Source organism: Pteropus medius, unplaced genomic scaffold, assembly GCF_902729225.1.
Source record: "Pteropus medius unplaced genomic scaffold, Ma_sr-lr_union100, whole genome shotgun sequence".
NCBI lineage: Eukaryota > Metazoa > Chordata > Mammalia > Chiroptera > Pteropodidae > Pteropus > Pteropus medius.
The window spans coordinates 21,867,423-21,887,438 of record NW_024340692.1 but is presented as its reverse complement, the minus strand read 5'-3'; the positions used below and the strand labels follow the sequence as shown (position 1 = coordinate 21,887,438).

Here is a 20,016-nt window from a genome sequence, read left to right as displayed (position 1 = left end):
GAAGTATAGTCTATATAATAGTCATTTATTACATTTATTACATCCACATCTACACACTTGCCAAGGCTTCCAGATTTGTCCTTGGTTAATAGGTTAAATATTATCTTGTTAAAAGCTTTTAATGGGTTACAAATGTCTTTTTGTTTGTCCCCCAGGATACTATGGGGACGGTCTAAATGCCATCATTGTGTTTGCCGCCTGTTTTCTGCCAGACAGCAGTCGGGCGGATTACCACTATGTCATGGAAAATCTTTTCTTGTGAGTGATACTTATGACAAAGTGCTTTGAGTTAATGTCTGTGGGCATGTATGGCAGATAAGCATCTTTAATAAAAGGAAATAAATAATGGAACATATCCTAAGCCTTTGATAAAAAGTCAATGAAATCTCCATCAAGGAACATTGCTCAAGAGACTAAAACCTTTAAGGTCACTCTTTTGTCAGCAGAATAAATTGAAAACGAAACAAACAGTTTGGCCTGCGTTTTAAAATTCTGTAATATTTCCTTTGGGTGAAGTATTATATTTGTTCTCTGATAACATGTTCTTAGTCAACTGATGATAACCTGAATTCATTTATATCTGCTCTTATTTAATCTGAGTCATTCTTAGTATATGACAACATTGTTGACATTTTTGAAAGTCAGGTTTCTTACCCATCCATTTTTCGAGTGTGCCTGCATTTAAAAAAAAAAAAACATAACTGTACAGAGAAATGAATAATACTCACTCTCAGAAAAATGATCTTAGGTAACTGCATTCTTTTCAAGGTGAAGAGGTAATATTCACAACTGTTCTTAAATGTCATACACTGTCATTTAAATGTTATATAATTATGGTATAAATAAGATGAAATATTTCATGTAGGAACTGAGAACACTCTTATTCCTTTCTGTGATCAGATATGTAATAAGTACTTTAGAGTTGATGGTTGCTGAAGATTATATGATTGTGTACTTGAATGGTGCAACTCCAAGACGGAAGATGCCAGGACTTGGCTGGATGAAGAAATGTTACCAGATGATTGACAGACGGTAGGTGGACTCCATTATTTAATCTCTACTTTGACTTTCTCAATAACCCCTGTTTTTAATTCCCTTTAATCGACAAAAAATGCAATCACATTTTAGGAACATTAAATTATGCAGAGTTGAGATAATAAATTATAAAAATATTAAAAGAGTCACTTGGTGCCCCAAATCTGAAATAAAGCAAATCCTCCCCAGATTTTGTTAAATGTTGTTATCTCAAACCTGGTGACCAAGTCTGTTTTAAACTACATGTATGCTATTGCCCCATGGAGGTTCAATTTGAGCTGATAAACCAAAGTATCCATGATTCTTTACTGGTATTATGTGATTTTGATGCTGTTTATGTCCACTGGGACTATTGTGATTTGGAGAATTGTTGTACTCTTAGTTCAACATTCATTGTTAATTCAAGTTAACCACTAGCCCACATGGTGCCTTTGGGTGCCCTTCCTCCAAGATACTTTACTTTCATCTATGCAAGTACCCTGTCATATTAACTAAAATTTGTTTAATGAGCCAGACATTTATAAAGTAACATTACTAAAGCTGAAAAACGTGCCTGAAAATCAGGAATGTTAAAATGGTAATCTGAAGGCCAAAGAACCACATGATATATGGTTACTATTTTCATCATATGTAAGAAGACACCAAGGCTCAATAAAATCAAGTAAATGGTCTAAGTTGTTAATAAGAGTGTATTCTTTTCAAAATAGTAAAGATAATGCTGACAAAAATGAAAAGCATCATTAAACTAATATATACCATGATGGTTATAGATTTACGGACTCTGAGAATACAGCCATTCTATTTTACATTTATTCTGAGAAAATAAGGTTTGAATCATATAAGTTTCAGATTACATATCAAAAAGAATTCCTTTTATTAATCATGGCTATTCTATACCTTCTCTACTGATAATAGTAACTTGCCTACAGCTCTCTAATATTATGTATATTCTTGTTCAGGGATATACTTTCTGTTTTAATTCCCACTAAAAATGGTTTGTGAGTCTTTTTTTTTTCTTTTTTCAAAATAGGTTGCGGAAGAATTTAAAATCATTCATCATTGTTCATCCATCTTGGTTCATCAGAACAATCCTTGCAGTGACACGACCTTTTATAAGGTATGGTTATTATCTTAGTGAAAGCACTACTAGTAGTTTTTAAATACTATATATTCATTTTCCTTTTCCTATAAATAAGAATTCACCAACTAAGAGGAAGACATATTTACCACTGCCTTTCCTGAAAAGACACTTTGGAATACCCAGCAAGAGACCCTAATCTAATCAAGAGTGAGCAGTATTTCATAATAACTATTTTCTCCCTATTATTATAAAACATGATCTCTGTGTTGGTTGCTATAAACATAGAAGATGAAGCCATGGGTTTCCATGCCACATTACAAAAAAAATATAGACAATACTTTTAAAGTGATATATGGTATTTCGTAGAGAACAAGAAAGGTAGAGTAACATGACAATAGAAAATAAAGACAAACCAAGGACAGAAACAGGAGCCATGTCTCATCTTAATTTTTCTATTTCTGCTAAACAAATATCATGTAGGTCACCGAAGTTAGGTGAAGAGCCTCGGCAGCCATTTTGAGAGTTTTGTTTTGTTCTCCCATGAGGGTTCTTGGTTTTGATTCAGTCCAATTGGTGAATACTTATTCATCATTTATGTTGTGCTACATGCTATATAACCTTACATTTTAGGGATGCAAAAAAAGTAAGATGTGTATCATAGTACAGAAAGACTTGGAACAGTTAAATGAAAGGGATAGTATGTATTTTCTAGAGAACTTTAAAAATGTAATAAAATAAAGTCTTGCCTAACATCAGGATACAGATTAGGTAAATCAAATTTTTCTACCTCAAAGCTATTAATGAATCTCTAAGAAAAATTCTGATAACTTTACTTCCAGAGGAAAAACATTATAGGTTAAAATTCCTTTTTTAAAAAACATATATTTTACTGTGCCTTCTAGATTCTACCTTTTTTTGTTCAGTGTTCACTTATAATTATTTAGCATTCCCATTTTCTATTTCCTACAATTGAGTAGCACAATTCAGTCTAATTTTCCTTTAGCAAAGGTTAGCTCTTTACTATCCATGTTAAATTGCCCTAAAAAAAAACATGAAATATTGAAGATATACAAAAAGCCATTTATTTTAATAATAGTAGAGAAATATTTTGACAAAGGAATAGGAATCAGTGTACACCGAAGAGCTTATAAAAAGTTTAATGTGTAAAAAGTAAACATCAGAATATCTGGAATCCAAGGAACGAAAGAAATGAACAAAGTAAATGAAAACAGACTCACAAATGCAGAGAACAAACTGGTGATTGCCAGAGGGGAGGGATGTTGGGGGCTGGGTGAAAAAGGTGGAGGGATGAAGAAGTACAAATTAGTAGTTACAAAATTGTCATGGGAGTGTATAGTATAGCATAAGAAATATAGTCAATATTATTGTAATGGCTAGGTGTAGTACCAGATGGGTGCTGGAGTAATTAGGGTATCATGTCATAAATTATATAAATGTCTAGCCATTGTACAGTGTATCTGAAACTAATATAAAATTTTAAAAAGTAAACATTTGAATTGATATTGATTTGTTGATGTTTGTTTAATAATTCAATTTCTATACTTAGAAAACCAATGTTTCTTCTTGATAAATAACAAAATGTTTGTTACTGTAAGAATATTGAAAAATGATTGTAATTCAACATCATTTACTAAAGGGAGTTTCAAGATAATAATCTTACAGCAACAATAACAAAATTATAGCAAATAGTGTTTTGGTAAAAAAAATATAATAATAGCCTACATTTATTCAGTGCTTACATGCATTATTTCATTTAATCCTAATGACAGTCCTCTGAAGGAAGTGCTGTTTACCATTTCCATTATATAGGGAAAAACCGTGACGTTCAATGAGGTCAAATAAATGGTCTAAAGCAAGAACCAGCAAACTCACTCTGTAAAGGATCAGACAGCAAATATTTTAGGTCTTGTAGGACACATGGGCTCAGTAACAGCTACTCAGCTTTGCCATTGTAAGGCTGAAGCAGCCATAAGTAATATGTAAATGATAAATATGGCTGTGTTCCAATAAAACTTGATTTATGAATAATGAAATTGAATTTCCTAAAAATTTTTACATGTCACAAAATATTCTTGTTTTGATGTTTTTTCAACCATTTAAAAAACACAAAAACCATTCTTAGCTCAAGAACTGTGAAAAACTGTCAACGAGTTGGCTTTAACCTGCAGGCTGTAGTTTGCTAACTCCAGGTCTCAGGTAACATAGACAATAAATGATAGACTCGGGCTTTGAACCAAATTATCTGCCTAATTCTAAAGAACACACATTTCAAGTACTTATACATTGTATTTACAGTTTCATCATGTAAGACTCTATTTAAAGATACCCCTTCTAAATCAATTTGCATCAGTGTAACTAATTTTTCATCTAAAAGAAGAGGCCACCAAAATGTATTATAGGTCTATTTTATAGGTTGTTGGTAGTATATGTTCATCCAAGACTTATTAGGAGGGCTAGAAGTGATTATATGTAAAGGAGGGTTGTTCGCAAGGCACAACCAGGGGCCCAAGGTCAAAATGGCTAGTAAAATGCTAAAGGGTAACCCTACGGTAGAGGTAAATGGCAAGTTCCTTTTTAAAAATGAATTGTTTGTCTGTGCCAAGCACTGGATTAGATGCTGGAGATTGAGAAGTTAAATAGCTCAATTGCTGTCCTTAAAGAGTGCAAAGCAGACATAGGCAGACGATAAACAGTTATAATACAGGGTACAAATGAAGCACTGTGAGGGGAGAGAATTCAAGGTGAGGATGAGTTTGGAGGTAACAGGTGGAGAGTAGAGGCTGACAGTCTGCATCAAGAGAGGCTTTTCAGAAGAATGAGTCTTCAAGGTGAGTTTTGAAGAACTAATAGGATTAGCTAGCTAAAACCAGTAACAGCAGGTACAAAAACACAAAAGAGAGAACGTGGCTTGTTTAGAGAACTGCATTCTAGCGGACGTCACACTGGAGATGAGGGTTTCCCCTCGCATGACCTCTTCCCTCTCATTCCACCTACTGTCTTTTATCAAAATCTGAATTTAGCTCAGAAACTCTGGAGGAAGGAAGAGGCCTAATGTAGCGTACCGTTGGTAGTGTGCGTTTACCCAAGACTTATAAGGAGGGCTAGAAGTGACTGCATAAAGATCGTTCACAAGTCACAACCAGTGACATAGAGTCAAAACTGCAAGTAAATGTGAAAGATTGATGTATAGAGACATGACCTTAAAAAAGCTTCCTGCTAGAATGCACAGTAGATGAACAGAAGATAGTGCAGTTGGCAGACAGCTCAGCATGATCTCAGAAGACTAGGAAGGGAGGAGGAAGGAGTTGTCTTTTAATATGAAACCATTCAACAAAGTCTGATGCTTGATCAAGTTCTCTTTCAAATGGAATAACACATTTTTAAAATTAGCTTGCAATTACAACAAAATTAGAGAAATTCATCCTTATAAAACATCCAGTCATTACAGATAAAATCAACAACTACCAATTCCTGTTTCTAACTCCCTTACCCAGAGGCAGATTTCTTTATTCGTTTCAGTGGTCTCCTTTCAAGCTATTTTCTATGCATTTACATACATCTAAAATAATAACATTTAGATAAAAATTATTTGTAATTCGAATCCATTCATTGGAACAGTTTTTGAACATTGGTTCATCTGGAATGAACTTTACAAAAAAAAGTTTTTAAACTATTTAAAATAAAACTAAAACTAAAGAGGAAAATAAGTTCATATACACTTTTAAAAATGGTAACTTTTGTTTTTCCAAAAGAACTAATGACAAGATTTTTGTTTGTTAAAAACAAATAAACAAAGTCAAAGAAACCATAAACCAGTGGTAACGTAGAGTGCTGGAAACCACTGGGAGGCCATGTGCTGCATGGTCAAGAGTGTGGAAAAAGTTTAAATCTAGGCTTTGATAAGTTCTTAACTCCTTGTGTCTCAGTTTCCTAATCTTTAAAAAGAGAATAATAATAGTGCCTACCTCTAATAAGAAATAAATGAGTTAATATATATAAACCATGTAAAACAATGTCTGGGACATAACTACTCGAATAATGTAGCCTTTCTTCTTAGTAAGAGTGCTGAGGCAAGGTATTAAGTATACCAGAATTTTCAAGAAGAGGCAATGGCCTTAGGAGGGATGAAGGAATGAGTAATGATATATTTTTTCTTTTCTTCTTTTTTTTAGTTCAAAGTTCAGCAGTAAAATTAAGTATGTCAATAGCTTATCGGAACTCAGTGGGCTGATCCCAATGGATTGCATTCATATTCCAGAGAGCATTATCAAGTAAGTCCTGATAGTTTCGAAGATTTGGTAAGAAATATTGAACGTTTGGAGGAGATTGGAAAATAATCCATTTCTTAAATAGTGGAGAAATGGCATTATCTTATGTTTAAAACGAATATTAATTGTTCTCTACTAAATGTTTTTTTACTACCATTTTGGAGAAAGCATAAATTTAACATTAATCAGTACATCTATTACTTGTGTCTCCCACTCCACACAGACACCATAGGATGTGAGCATAGCTTGGATTTCTTCATTGCCTCATGTAAAGTAATTTATCCGCATGACCCAGGAAAAGAGAAAAAATTTACCCTTTCTCTGTTTTCTTCTAAATCCTTTTTCTCATGGCTCACTTCAGGTGAAAAATAAGGCAGAGTGGTGGGTTGCACAGTTAAGAATGTTTTCTTAATCAGCACAGGGTAATGTAACAGTATGATACGGAAGGTCGCAGGATTATCCTACAAAAATAAGAGTAGAAGTTAACTAGAGTTAGGTCGCAGGATTATCCTAACAAAAATAAGAGTAGAAGTTAACACTTGGAGCTGGAATTTAAAAACACAGATACTGGAGAGTAAACACTCCTATTTGGTTTATTGTTGCAAAGAATCATTGTTTTCCGTGGATCATGTTTTTCTCTCACTGTGTCTGACTCACTAGTTTTTTATTTGATTAGAATTGAGAGGAAGGTAACCATCAGCTCAAAGAAAACAGACAAGAATACCCCATCTTCTTCCAAAATGGACCGCTCAATTTGGGCACCCCAAAAAAGAGTCCTCGCTTAAAAAAAAAGGCACAGAAACTGGAAGAAGACGACTCTGAGTTAGTGGGTATCTGTTCTATGCCGTTCATAGAGGTGCTCTCTTTATATCACTTACAGCTGTGGGAAGATAACTTAGTAAAGAAAAGTTGCTTATGCAAACTATAAATAAGAACAAGGAAAAGACAGAACCAGAATCAAATCTGAGTCAGCCTGATACCAAAATTCCCATGTCCTTTTCTAGTAATTTCCTTAACCTCCTTTAAAGTTTTTACCTAAAGTCAAAGATCAGGAGTAGATGCATTTGGTTTCCCTACATCCCATTATCAGGCATGAACCCAGGCTACTGATTGGGCTTAGAGAAGCCAGCTGGCTCAGCTGAATCAAGCAGAGTGTTCATAAGATCCTAGCAGTGGCTATAATCTTCATTAGCTTCATAGGGTTCTTACAACCAGGACACCTCACAGCTCTGGCCTGCTCCTTCAAAAAAATGCACCCATTTCCAAAACACTCCTACTCTTTAAATAAAAAAAGTACTGGAGCCCCCACCTCCTATAATAATGTCTCTCTTTGCAAAAGATGACAAGAACATTTTCTTTGCAAGTGGAAATGAGCATTGTCCACACTAGTTAAAAATAGTAATGCTTTCATGGAGTGGCTGTTGGAAAAAGAGAAGAGAATGGACTTTGGAGGCTCAGCATTCGATATGAACCTTTCCTCCTTCCTTTCAATGCCTCAGAGACTTCAAGCAACTTATTAAAACTCTCTGAATCTCAGCTTTAGCATCAAGCATAATAGAGAAGTAAGGTACAATTCATGGAATGGTCCTGAGGACTGAATGAGAACAAGGTACATAAAGCATTCAGAAAGCCTACTGGCACGAAATTAGCAATCCAGAATGTTAGTTATTATAACCATGTTGCTTTTAGAGATTCACTATCATATGGGAAAGTTTAATTGAAAAGTTAAATGCGCCCAGTGCAGTTTTCATTTATCTACACACACCAGTTTTCAAGGGCTCCATTTAGGAAAAGTTACTTCAGGAAAAACGGTTCCATTTGGAAAGATTTTCTTCTGGAGGAAGAAATTTACAACCGTACATGTCCTCCTCGTGTATCCATGTTATCACCCGTCTTCCGTAATCCATCTCCTTTGGTCGTCCTTTCTGCCATTCGTGTTACTGGCCCTCATTGCCTCATTTTCATGTTATACCATTTTGAAATTGATGAAAGCTGTAGCTCCTTCCTATTACTGAATAACATTCAGAGGATCGGATCTCAGCCAAACCTAAGATCAGCATTCAGCTGGGATGGAGCCTGTTGTCAAAGGGCTTAAATGAAAGAAAAGCTTGCCCAACCCGGAATCAGATTTATAATCACTGATTACAGTCAATTCTTGATATTTGCAGCGGCAATGTTATAGAACACCAAACAGTGAATACTGACGTCATTCCTAGGGACAGGGTTAGGTTCTTGAGAGCCTCTGGTCACAACATTTTCGTCAACCAATTAATATATAACCTTGTGTTATGTGTACTTCTGTGTTTAAAGATACTTTATTTGGTATATGTGTGTGTGTGTGTGTGTGTGTGTGTGTGTGTGTGTGTATGTATACATATATCTGTATATATGTATATATGTATATGTGTATATATATTTATAGTTGATTCATTAATATTGAACTGACAGATAATAGCACTATAACTCCTCCTAAACAAAGCTTATCTAACATATGTATATTCTCCGTAAGGCACATCACAGCCTTCTTGTGCTTAGGATCACTAGCCAGCACTATGTTGAGGGCCATTTTAAATGGCAAAATACCAAAAAATTTAAAAAAAGAAAGATAAAAAGGAAGAACATGGCACTAAATAGAGTGCAAAAAGGACACTTGCTTACAGAATGAAAGCTAAAGCGAAAAGGCAGAGCCTTGTTTTGTTTAAGCTCAGCTGAGTGAATCAAATTTTTTGCCACTCTACGAATGTCTGGAAGTGACCATGAAAGTGCCACAGATATTGACTTGGGGGTTACAAATAAAGTTTAGCAAGCAGACGAATTTGAAAACACAGTATCTGCAAATAATGAGAATTGGCTGTATTTAATTATAAATTCTAAGTCATTGATTATGTCTAATGAAAATAACATTTCTCCCAAAAGGCAATTTGATTATTATTTGGATAGGCTTTTCCTCTCATGTTTTGACTGTTCTTTAAAACATTTACCTGTCATTTTTTTCATCTGTTGGCTTGTTTTCCTCACTGCATTCGTTTCTTATCTCGTAAGGTACGATGAAGAGAGATCTTATAAGAGAAGTGTGAGGTAAAATATCCTGATCTACAATTCACACTGGACTCCCTGTGTGTGTGTATACCTGTGTCTTACTTGTGGGTGACCTCAACATGCTTCCAGAGCAAGGAGTCATTGTATCAGTCCCATGTGTATAGCATTCTCCATCTTTGTCTTGTGCATAAAGCTGTTGAGGTCAACCTGATTTGCAACTGAAGCCTATTAAACCAGATACATCCCTGACTTGGCCCAGGCTGCAAGCTAACTTTAACTGTATCTGACAGACTGATATGGATGTTTTCAGCTGTATTTAGCCAGCATGTTTCTGATCTCCTTGCAACTTTTATGAAGGAACTTGCAAAGTAAACATACATAAACACTGAATGGGAAGAAATGACACCATATTTAATTGAAGGAGTGTCTCTCAGTGCTTCAGAGGATGGTTTTTAAAAGCCCATACACTCACTTATGTTTGGCTCTGCTTTGCTGGGTGACTCTCTCACGCTCTGCTTGCTTCTTTTTTTTTTTTTCCCCCACACTGATAATTTTTGCTCATGCAGACTGGATGAAGAACTGAGGGAAGCATCAGAAGCAGCTAAGTAAGATTTGGTTTTCATTCAGCAGCTGGCGTGGTGTTGGCTTGCATTTCAGGAATGAATTGGGAGCCTGCATGCTGGTGTTGTATTCCCGCATCCTGATGATAATGCTGCACTTTAAAAGTTCCCTTTGTCCTGTGATAGACCCAATTTCAGTTATTTCAGTACAGTTTATTTTCCCCCATGATCTTGATTATCTTGAGGAATGAGTTTGTTACTGTTTAACTTTTTAAAAAATGTACATGTAATTTTAGGCATCACAGCAAAAGAACATAGCATAGTCACACACACATACACATACACACTCACATACACACATATAATATATATATAACATATAGAGTATGACATCCAGATGGTCATTAGATATATCAAGGCAACAAAACCTCACTAATTCATACTAGTGGAGAGAAATGATGGCAAGTTTAAATTTGGGGTGTTTTTGTAGAATCAATTTCATGATTTTCCAAGATTTTTAAAAACATTTTATTTAGTGACTTGGAAATATTGCTTAATTAACAACTTCTAAGCTATCTGGATGAATAAAAAAAATGCTCACTGTTGTTCAAGTATAATTTTTAAAAAGGCAAAATCATAACTTTAATGCAAATATAAAATGAATACCAATGGTTTTATTCAACTAATTATTTAATGAAGAAACCAGTAGGTGTTAAAACCAGTTCAAGGAGCATTTGAAAAGCTAGATATCAAAGACAATTTATAAAGGAATGTTAGGACAAGATTATTCGTTTAGATACAACACTGATTAACGTTCAGCAAAGCAATAAACTGCAACCTTAGGGTTCTCTTTTGCACTGGACAGAAATTAATTACATCTCTGGTCAACAAAAATCTAAAAGTTAACCTCTGACCCTACAGAGTTATAAATAGTCCATCACTAGAATGCACTGCTTTGAAAGAATATCCAGTAATTTCCTTCTTTTATTTCCAAGTTACAATAATTTTTCTGACACTATATGTTAAATGTAGACAAATACTATTTGGTTTGCTATTTTGAGCTTTCTCTCCATTTCGAATGTTGCTTACACTTAATTTTTATAACCAGTTCCCATTTTAATAGATGTTGCAAAAGCAGAAAGTCTGGACAATATGCAAACAGTTACAATTTCTGAATAAATAAGATCCAAATTAGTAAAATTTTTTTTTTGCATAGATGTAAATGTCAATTCTTCATGAAAACGATCCATTTAGATATTTTTTCCTATGGCCCATTTTTATTGAAGGTATTCTGTAGAATTATTTGCCTATAGTGTGGACCTTTGGGGTTAAAAAAATCAAGGAAAGCTTTTTGCTTTAGAAAGTTTAGCATTAGAGTATTTTCCTATCCTCTAGTTTTCTTTCAAGATAACTGTTCTAATTATTAGACTAACAATACTCAAAAATATATTAATTTTTACTCTAACAGAATCTTCTTAGTCTCTAACTCAACTGTGAAAAATAAGAAGTTGTGGAAATGAGGGCGATATTTGGAATTTAGGGGCTGAATGTTGGTGTAATGTACTCCTTTAGCATTTATGAGATTCCCCAATAAAGAAACAGCAATAAGTTTCTCTTTCAGATTTCCTTCCTTCCTTCCTTCCTCCTCATTTCCTTCCTTCCTTCCTTCCTTCCTTCCTCACTTCCTTCCTTCCTTCCTTCCTTCCTTCCTTCTTTTCTTTTGGATAACATATTTACAATATTAAGAAGCTGTTTTCAAGATAAAAGAAAGGAAGAGCTGACCTCAATAGTTTTCTACCCAAACCCATTATAAAGTCATATTGCCATATATTTTTATTAGTACCATAAAATTTTGCCTCCCTCGATAAATTTTTTCCCTCCATATTTTTACTCTTCCTGCATAGCTACTGTAGTGAAACAGTTATTTTTGGTTTAGTTGTGTAGCTTTCTCTTTTTTTTTTCGCTCAAATCCTTCATTTTTTTCTCTTCCCTACCCTTACAGCCCCCTTCTCAGGTATCTAAATAGTCTCAGGTAGTCTTGAGAAGTCTTGATCTCCTTCCTAAAAGAAGCACCAAGCTCATGCCTTGTACATAGTAGATGCTCAGTAAATTTCTGCTGCATAAATTGACAAATGTGCATAAGATTAAGATTGTTGCTGTGGAGCAGTGGCTCTCAAACTTTACTGTTGTGCATCAGAATCACCTGGATCACTGTTAAAACAGTGTCCTAGGCCTTACCTGCCAAGTTGCTGTATTTCTAACAAGAATCTGTATTTCTAACAAGTTCCCAGTGATGCTGATGCTGCCCATCAGGACCATGCTTTGAGAATAACCACTTTAAAGTAATTGACTGAGAAAACGAAGACATGTTTAGAAAAGGAAATGAAACTGACTTTGAAACACGTAAAAAAGAAAGTAATTGGCTGAATTAAAATAATTAGATTTGTCTTAGGGGTCTTTACTCTTGCTTTGTATTCAGTGGGTAAGCTGCCTATCTGAATTCTCTTCCTGTTGATCTTATTTCTTTTGATGGTGACATTACATGTATGAGGAATGGAAATATATTTCTACATTTGAAAATGTGTAAGGAGAAAGCATTTTACTCTGTTGACCCCACAGATGATTGAAATGCCTCTGAAGTGGGCCCCAAATCTTTGGAAACACTGTACGTGATCATTGGGGGTTCAGAAAACACAGTCACTGCAGATCTATGATTAGATTCTAGAAGCCAGATAACCCAGATTCGTTCTATTAACAGATGCACTCTGACTTTCCGCATGACCTTTATTAAAAAACTTCGGACTGGTTCTAACTAAAGGCAAACATATATCTTGTCAGGGAACAAAACTCACCTGTCTGTTGCTTTGCTTTATTCCCACTAGTGTTTTTAAACCTGCACCCTCTCCCTACATACAAACCTCTAATTGACTTTCAGAAGGTGATTTCCTCAGCCTGCCTTATTTTTTTCTTTAAAACTTTAGATCTATACAGAAAAGAAAAATGCATTCGAAAGAGGGATTGTATATAGTCATTCTTACATTGAAAATGTTGCAGAATCCACCTGCTGCCTTTGTAGTGACAGTATTTGATGGATTGCAAATTGCTGTTTTCTTTGGAAGGATTATGCAAAATTAAAAAGCAGAAAAGCTAGGTTTGGAAGACTGTCCTTTCTTGATTCCAGTCCAACTTTGCTATGTTTTTGTAGCACACTGTCACAGTTTTCCTGACTGTCCTTTTTCACTAGAGTTACCTAATATACTCTGTAAAAATACCAGAGCACCAATGGGGAGTAAAGGGGGAAAAACCTTCTGCCTTTCCCAGGGAGAAATAGTCTTCTGCCATTTTCAGCAAAATACCTAACATTAATAACTGCACCTCTTATGTGCAAATAGATATATTAGCTTGTGAAATTATTCACATTACAAGAGGAACTCTGGCATGTAAAACGGATCATAGAATCCCTTTAAATGGTGTTTGTTTGCCAAAAAATGAAATATTTAGCAGAGGAGAAAAAGTAAGAGGTGAAGTGTACTAAGTATTAATTAGATATTAATATAAAGCAAATTTGAAATTTGCTGACAGAGGACTCATACCAATATTGAATATCAAAAGCAGCTAATATTGCACCAAAAAAGCATAAACACATTCATATACCATAACGAAACTTTTATTTCATGATTTTATATGGTTACATTTTTATTTCTGGACACATTCGATTCAGGTTAATGTCAGGATCCATTTGTATTACCTGAACATAGCTCAGCTATGTGGTAGCACACATCCTATTACACTTCTGTCACAGAGACAAGGAAAGCTGACACTGGTATTTTTCCTCTTAGTGTTTTGGAAAATCCTCCTTTTTATAACTGAAAGTTAACTGTGTTTATATGTAAATGAAATTGGGCTGCTTGAAATTGATTGTTCTTTGTATATAAAACATTATATTTGGGGGGTATAAATAAAAATTTGCAATATTATATTATAGATTGAAAATTTAGGGAAAAAATTGACAAAGACAGAAGAGACCAGTGGAAGTGTTTTTCAAAGTTTTCGATCTTCCTTTTATGTTTCTGAATCATGGGCAATTACTATATTTCAATACCGATGGTAAAAGAATCACAGCTTAATCTCATCATCGGTTTAGGTATAGATTTGTTCAATATATTAGCAATGGGACAACATTAAACAGTTTAAAATGCCCAAATCTACTGGGCTTACAAAGTGGTAATGGTGGAGAAAATGTTTACTGCTTCCTCTTTTCCTTGCACTCAGAACTAGCTGCCTTTACAATGATCCTGAACTGTCTTCTATGGAGAAGGAGTAAGAATTCACCATCAACAACTATGTGGTTACTTGCAGTATTGTATGGCTGAGCTCTGAAAGTAAAAAACTCATTGAGGAATGGGTAAACCCCGTTTAGATGTTCAGCTTTCATTTATCTATTCCTGAAATTAGAAACTTAAAGAGGAATGTGCCAGCTTAACACCATCTCATTCATGATCACCATTTAAATCTCTTACAGACAACTTATGTCCGTACTTGACCTTCTATTTTTCCAATCCAAAAATGAAGAGAAAATGAATATTAGAGTCAAATATAAGAGTATTTGGGCAAGAGTAATGCAAGTCTACTTTCTAAATTGCATCATCTATTTTAATTCATGGAAGTTGGGACTTCTATTTGAACTTAATATTTTGGTAGATGGGAGAGAAAATGTTCTTGTTTTGAAAATTCCAGGAAGCGGTTGAGTCTCTATGAGGTCCGAGGACTGATCTAGTTCATTCAGTCCCACCCTGTGAGAAATACAAATCGAACACATATTGAGCCCTTAGCATGTGCCAGGCTCTTTGTAAAAAGCTTCATGTGCACTATCTGATTTTTATCCTTAGAATAAGCCTATGAGGTACATTTTATAGATAAGGAAAGAGTGGCCCTGAGAGATTATCTATTCAGCCCAACGTTTTACAGTTGTAAAATTGGCCCAGAGCCAGGTTGAATCTGTAGTGCAGTTCCAGTGACAGTGGTTTTGAAATCAGATGAAGATAGTCTTAATGTTGTAATGGATGTGTAGCCTCTGATTGAACCAAAAATTAGAGAGATCAAAATTAGTCACCCGAAAAAAAAAAAGAGTTAATTTCAGTTTCAGGCCAAGTCAGTTTCAGAGAATAAACTTGGTCACCAACATGCTCTCAGAAGGAACTTGGCCATCCAGTTAAGGGCTACAACACTGGTTTGAATTATGCAAAATGTTAACTTTTCCTTTATTCCAAGAATCCGGGAGGGACAAACATCAGATTTAAACATGTCAGCTATTGACATGTCTTGTTCTTTGGGGCTCCCTTTTCCTCAAGTTTGCAACTTGAAGGGAAGTTGCAAAGTCACAGTGACCTTACAGTTTAAGGAAGTTTATGCATAAAAACTCCAGAGAACAGGTCCCAGCTGGAAAGTATACAAAGAATGAAGGTCGTCAGGGGACTTTTGAAATCATGAAGCTATTTTTCTGAAGTTTACACTTGTCCCACCTCTTTGAGATGAAAACAACAATTGCTTCAAGCAATTTCTGAAGAGCAAAAATATCTCAGTCCTTTAGTACACCATAATTTTTGTAAATCTTTTCTTTCTCAGCAAAACATTGCCTCCTAGAGCAGTGTCTTGTGCCCGCAGTTAAAGAGGTGTAATGGGCAGAATCTCACTCACTGATCTATGGCTGCTACATCTGCGGGCTTACCCACTCCTTTGTCTGCCTTGTCTGTTTTGTTCCTCATCTGTATATAGAGCTGTTTGGGTTGGGGAGAGGGCAAAGCACTGCTTCTTGCTTGGGTTCCTTCCAGGGCTAGACATTGGGGAGGGAAGGATGCTGCAAACTATTAATGTTACTTCCCATTTCTCAGAACATATTCTTCCCTACACTTCCCTTTTCTTCAGCCTTCTCTTTCCTAAGCCATACCAGGCACATGATCCCAGTGCAGACAATGAGATCTGGGATGAAGGGCAAGAGTGGCTCAAAAATTTTTCTGCTGACTTCCAACCCTGGATTTCTGGCTTTCTTTAGTATTAGAATAAGAGGCTTTGTTTTCCTTTTTCTGGTTCCTGTGTGGAAGCATTTTACACCTGCTGGTATTGAATGTGTAAACTGCAAAATGGGCAAAGTCCATTTTCTAAGAAGCTCAGTCAGGCCAGGAATAAAAGGAAATGTGTACCAATACTATAGTTGCTTCTCATTTTCCTCAGAGAGAGAAGGGAAAGTTATACCCATATTCCCCTTCTTTCTACTTAAAACACAGAGTTTTTATTCATTATTAAACAATATTGTCAGGTACATTATAAGGAACCTCATTTAACACATGTTGGAAGCCAAAATGGCCCATTAGTAAAATTGTCAGAAGGTTGCTATGTCTCACTGGAAAGCTGGTTATAGATAACTAAGCCCATTTGCCCCAGAGTGAGAGGAATACTCCTTTCATATTTCAATTCTAATTAAAAGTATTTCTTTTTTCTAAAAAGCATACTATTTTTCAAAATAGTCCTAAGTGCTTTTCTCCTTCACTTGTAGGTTTATATTTTATTTATTCATGTGTGTCCTAAAACTTGCAATGTGCTTTTTTATATTTTTTTATACATGAAAAACATATGTGACCCAGGGGATATAGTTCTATTTGGGGAGACTTAACTTAGCAGCATTGTTGGTAGCTTCATTAGCTGCACAAGATAGCTGTTGTCTCAAAAAATAATCTTCAGTGTGGTTCCCTGAATTTGCTTAAAAATTGTTTGCTTTTTTTCAAATACAGTTGGCATTTTGTATTTTTTTATATTAGTTTCATAAACTGGGTAAATAGGTTTCAATCTTTAGTTTTTTGTTTACCATAAGCCAAAGGGATAAGTTAAACCCTAGAAGGTTTACAGAAAAGTCATAGTGAAAAATGAGTTGTTTGAAAACGGGCACCATGATGTTAAGTGGTTTTTTGTTTTGTTTTGTTTTCAGATTTTTATCAGGTACCTAGATGGTAAAACAAAGTGAATGTTCACTTTAAACTTTCCAAAATGATTTTAAATATTCTAACCCACATCCACACTTTTTAGACAGTGTGCTCCAAATTTTGGTTCAATAAATATTCTCTTGGCCCATGAGAGAAACTGAGCCATCACCATGGGAGAAGGAATAAAATTTAATCATCAAATCAAACTTACTAAAGATTCTTGGGAATAACTACAGCTGGGAAGTATAATTTAGAAGCGAAACGAGATCAAGAAAGATCTATTTTGTAAAAGCATATTAGAAAAAAGTCTAGGAGTCACAGTGGATAAAAATAGGACACCTCCATGGTAAAACTCTGCAGATAGAAAACAAGTCAGATCCCTGAGGGAATAAAAGAGAAATTAATGTCCATGACTACCTGGCCTTTCCTGGCAATCAGCATGTCCAGGCCTGAAAACTCCCAAAGGAGACAAGATTATTATAAGCAAAATAATTAAACAGACAGATGATTTTTTTGCATTTCAAAAAGCGTTTACTACTACTACTAATAGACATTTACTGTATGTTCACTATGTACAGTTGAAAACACTTTAGACTTAATCCTTAGGAAGGTATGAGAGAGATATGATTGTTCTATTTTACAGACACAGAAATGGAAACTTAGAGAAGGTAGGTGACTTGGCCAAGGTCCCAGAGCTAATAAGTAGTGGAATCGCTGACGATATTTCAAAGGAAAGATCCTTTACTACTATAAACAAGATGAGCAGGCAGTGTGGGTTAGCGATGGTGTTATTTGCAAAGCTACTACAATGAGCTCTGCTGGATTGCAGATTCCACACCAGAGAAACCTTTGCAAGGTTCAGACTTCTGGCTCAGGACAGCAGATCTAAGTGAAATCTGCAAATACTTCCCAATTGCCATTTTTAAACAATGTGGTTTTTTTCCTTTTTTCGTGGTTGAAATTCTTCCTCTGAGTGTTCACTGGATGTAACTTTCTCTTCTGGTAGATGACAGGAAGTCATGATATGTTCACTAAGAAGCAAAAGAGAGACACAAATGGCCTGAGGACATTTCAGACGTATTCCTTAGCCATTTGGGAACCCACTAGACATTCTTAAAAATAAGCTTTTCTTAGGTTATAAGAATCCATGTCACTGAGGTAGGCTAACCCCTTTCAGGCAAATCCTTTGGCAATAGAAAATGCTGGGAGGGGGTGCCATTGCTGTTGCATTGTTTATCATTTTCTTAACTATTTAGCACTTGTCAGACAGATTATTTATTTGGTATACGAAGGAGGTCATTTACTAAAAATAAGTAGATCCCTTATTTCTGAAATGCAATAATGTTCTTTATCACAACCTACTTTAGGAATAAGCGTAAGACAAGTCGTTTGCCTTCCTAGATCACTTCAAAAGGCGTAAAATGCTTCCAAAAATAATTTTGTTAAAATAAACAGATTCCGTATTTTAGAGGAAGCTTTGCCAACCAGGGAAGATTTTTCTAGTATAAGAAACTTGCATGATTTATTTTCAGTAATTCCTTTGAGGGGGAAAAAAAAAAAACACGTGCCACCCCGAATCATTACTAAATGTTTCTTACTCAGTTTCTCATTTGTCTTCTTCCTTTTTTTCCAAGTATCGACATGAAGCTGAAAGAAAAGCCCTAGTTGGCTGTGGCTGAAAGAAGAGGATGCTTTTTTGCTTTGTGGTTCTGTTGAAACATATCTACCTGGAAGAGACAGGGCTGATTATTTTTTTCCACTTTGCACTACCTGGCGCCATTCTAAATTTCTAAGGGGAAAACAGTAAGGGAATTTCTTTACTCTTAACATGTTCTATGAAATTGTGTGTATTTTCCTATTTTGCCAATTATGTGCCTCAAAGATTTTAGTTGAACCTTAGCAAGAAAGTAGTACAACCTTCCATTTCCATATTTTAACACTTGGTGCAGTGGTTTGTCTCTTAGACTGGTATTGACCAATAAGATCACTTCAATCCACTATGAATTATGAGTGGATTTGTTTCCATAGATTATCTGGATCTCTCTTTGGTAATCATTTTGGGTTTAAAATACACAGGGCTCAACTCTCCCTGGGAAAGTCATCCCCATGTAACTCCACCATTAAAATCCTAAACTTGCTTAACACAGCCGTAAATCAGACACAGGTGAAATCACCATCAGCTAAGTGCCCACTTGGTTCTTGAACACATGAATCATCTCTAACTTCTCAAAGGGAAGTCAAGTTTTCTAATTCACACGAATTTTATTTTAGTTATCAAGTTGAGTATCATGTTTTCTGTGAATTGTTTTTTTAAAAAGTTTCTCCAATAATTGTTGAAGACCTCCACATTGAGAACCTTAAGGAGCAATGTCCGCATTTTTGGTAGCTGACTGTGCTTCGGGCTGTAAACTTAGTTCAGGTTGTTACACTTTAAGTGCCAAAGACTCAAGGGTAAGATGGCTCACTCAGAAATTCATTATTTGGTATCATTCGGTTATCTGAATTTCTCTCTCACATGCATTAAAAAACTAATCTACTTTAAAACACTCTAGTCTGATCACAGGTTTAAAATTAAATATGAGTATGTACTGTCATTTGCAAAACTTTCCTTTATAATTTTCATGTGGCAGTTAAAATGCCAACATGTTTTTGACTCTATGGGCCTCTAGCAGAGATGTTGACAAACTACAGCCATCTGTTGTACACCACGTTTTCATCTGGCCTTCTAGTTAAGAATGGTTTTCACACTTTGGGTTGAAAAAAATTTTTTTATTATTTCATAACACGTGAAAATTGTTCAGCTTTCAGTGTTCATTAATAAAGTTTAATTGAAACACGGCCACACAAATTCATTTACGAACTCTCTGCTACTTTCGCATTAGAGTAGCAGAGTTCAGTAGTTGCAATAGACTATGTGGCCTATAAAACCTAAAACATTCACTACTTTATAGAAGAAGTTTGCTGAGCCCTGCTCCAGCACAAACATCTTTTGTTCTCCCCCCGCATTTGTATTTAGATATTCGTTTCTCTAAAAG

General features: G+C 35.3%; 1 protein-coding gene across 7 annotated transcripts in view; it reads left to right on the top strand.

Moving 5' to 3' along the window:
* Nucleotides 1-19,815, top strand: part of PRUNE2 (prune homolog 2 with BCH domain) — a 214,459-nt gene extending 194,644 nt beyond the window's left edge. For 5 of the 7 annotated variants that reach the window (XM_039844922.1, XM_039844775.1, XM_039844941.1 and 2 more), the window contains 6 exons: nt 156-258; nt 901-1,032; nt 2,066-2,152; nt 6,310-6,408; nt 9,448-9,483; nt 18,616-19,815. In XM_039844922.1, coding sequence (XP_039700856.1) covers nt 156-258; nt 901-1,032; nt 2,066-2,152; nt 6,310-6,408; nt 9,448-9,483; nt 18,616-18,646 — 488 coding nt within the window. In that variant the 3' untranslated portion in view covers nt 18,647-19,815. Of the gene's footprint in view, nt 1-155; nt 259-900; nt 1,035-2,065; nt 2,153-6,309; nt 6,409-9,447; nt 9,484-18,615 lie in introns of those variants that run through there. The other 2 variants (XM_039844952.1, XM_039845006.1) reach the window with 2 other exon arrangements.
* Nucleotides 19,816-20,016: the final 201 nt, after the last annotated feature.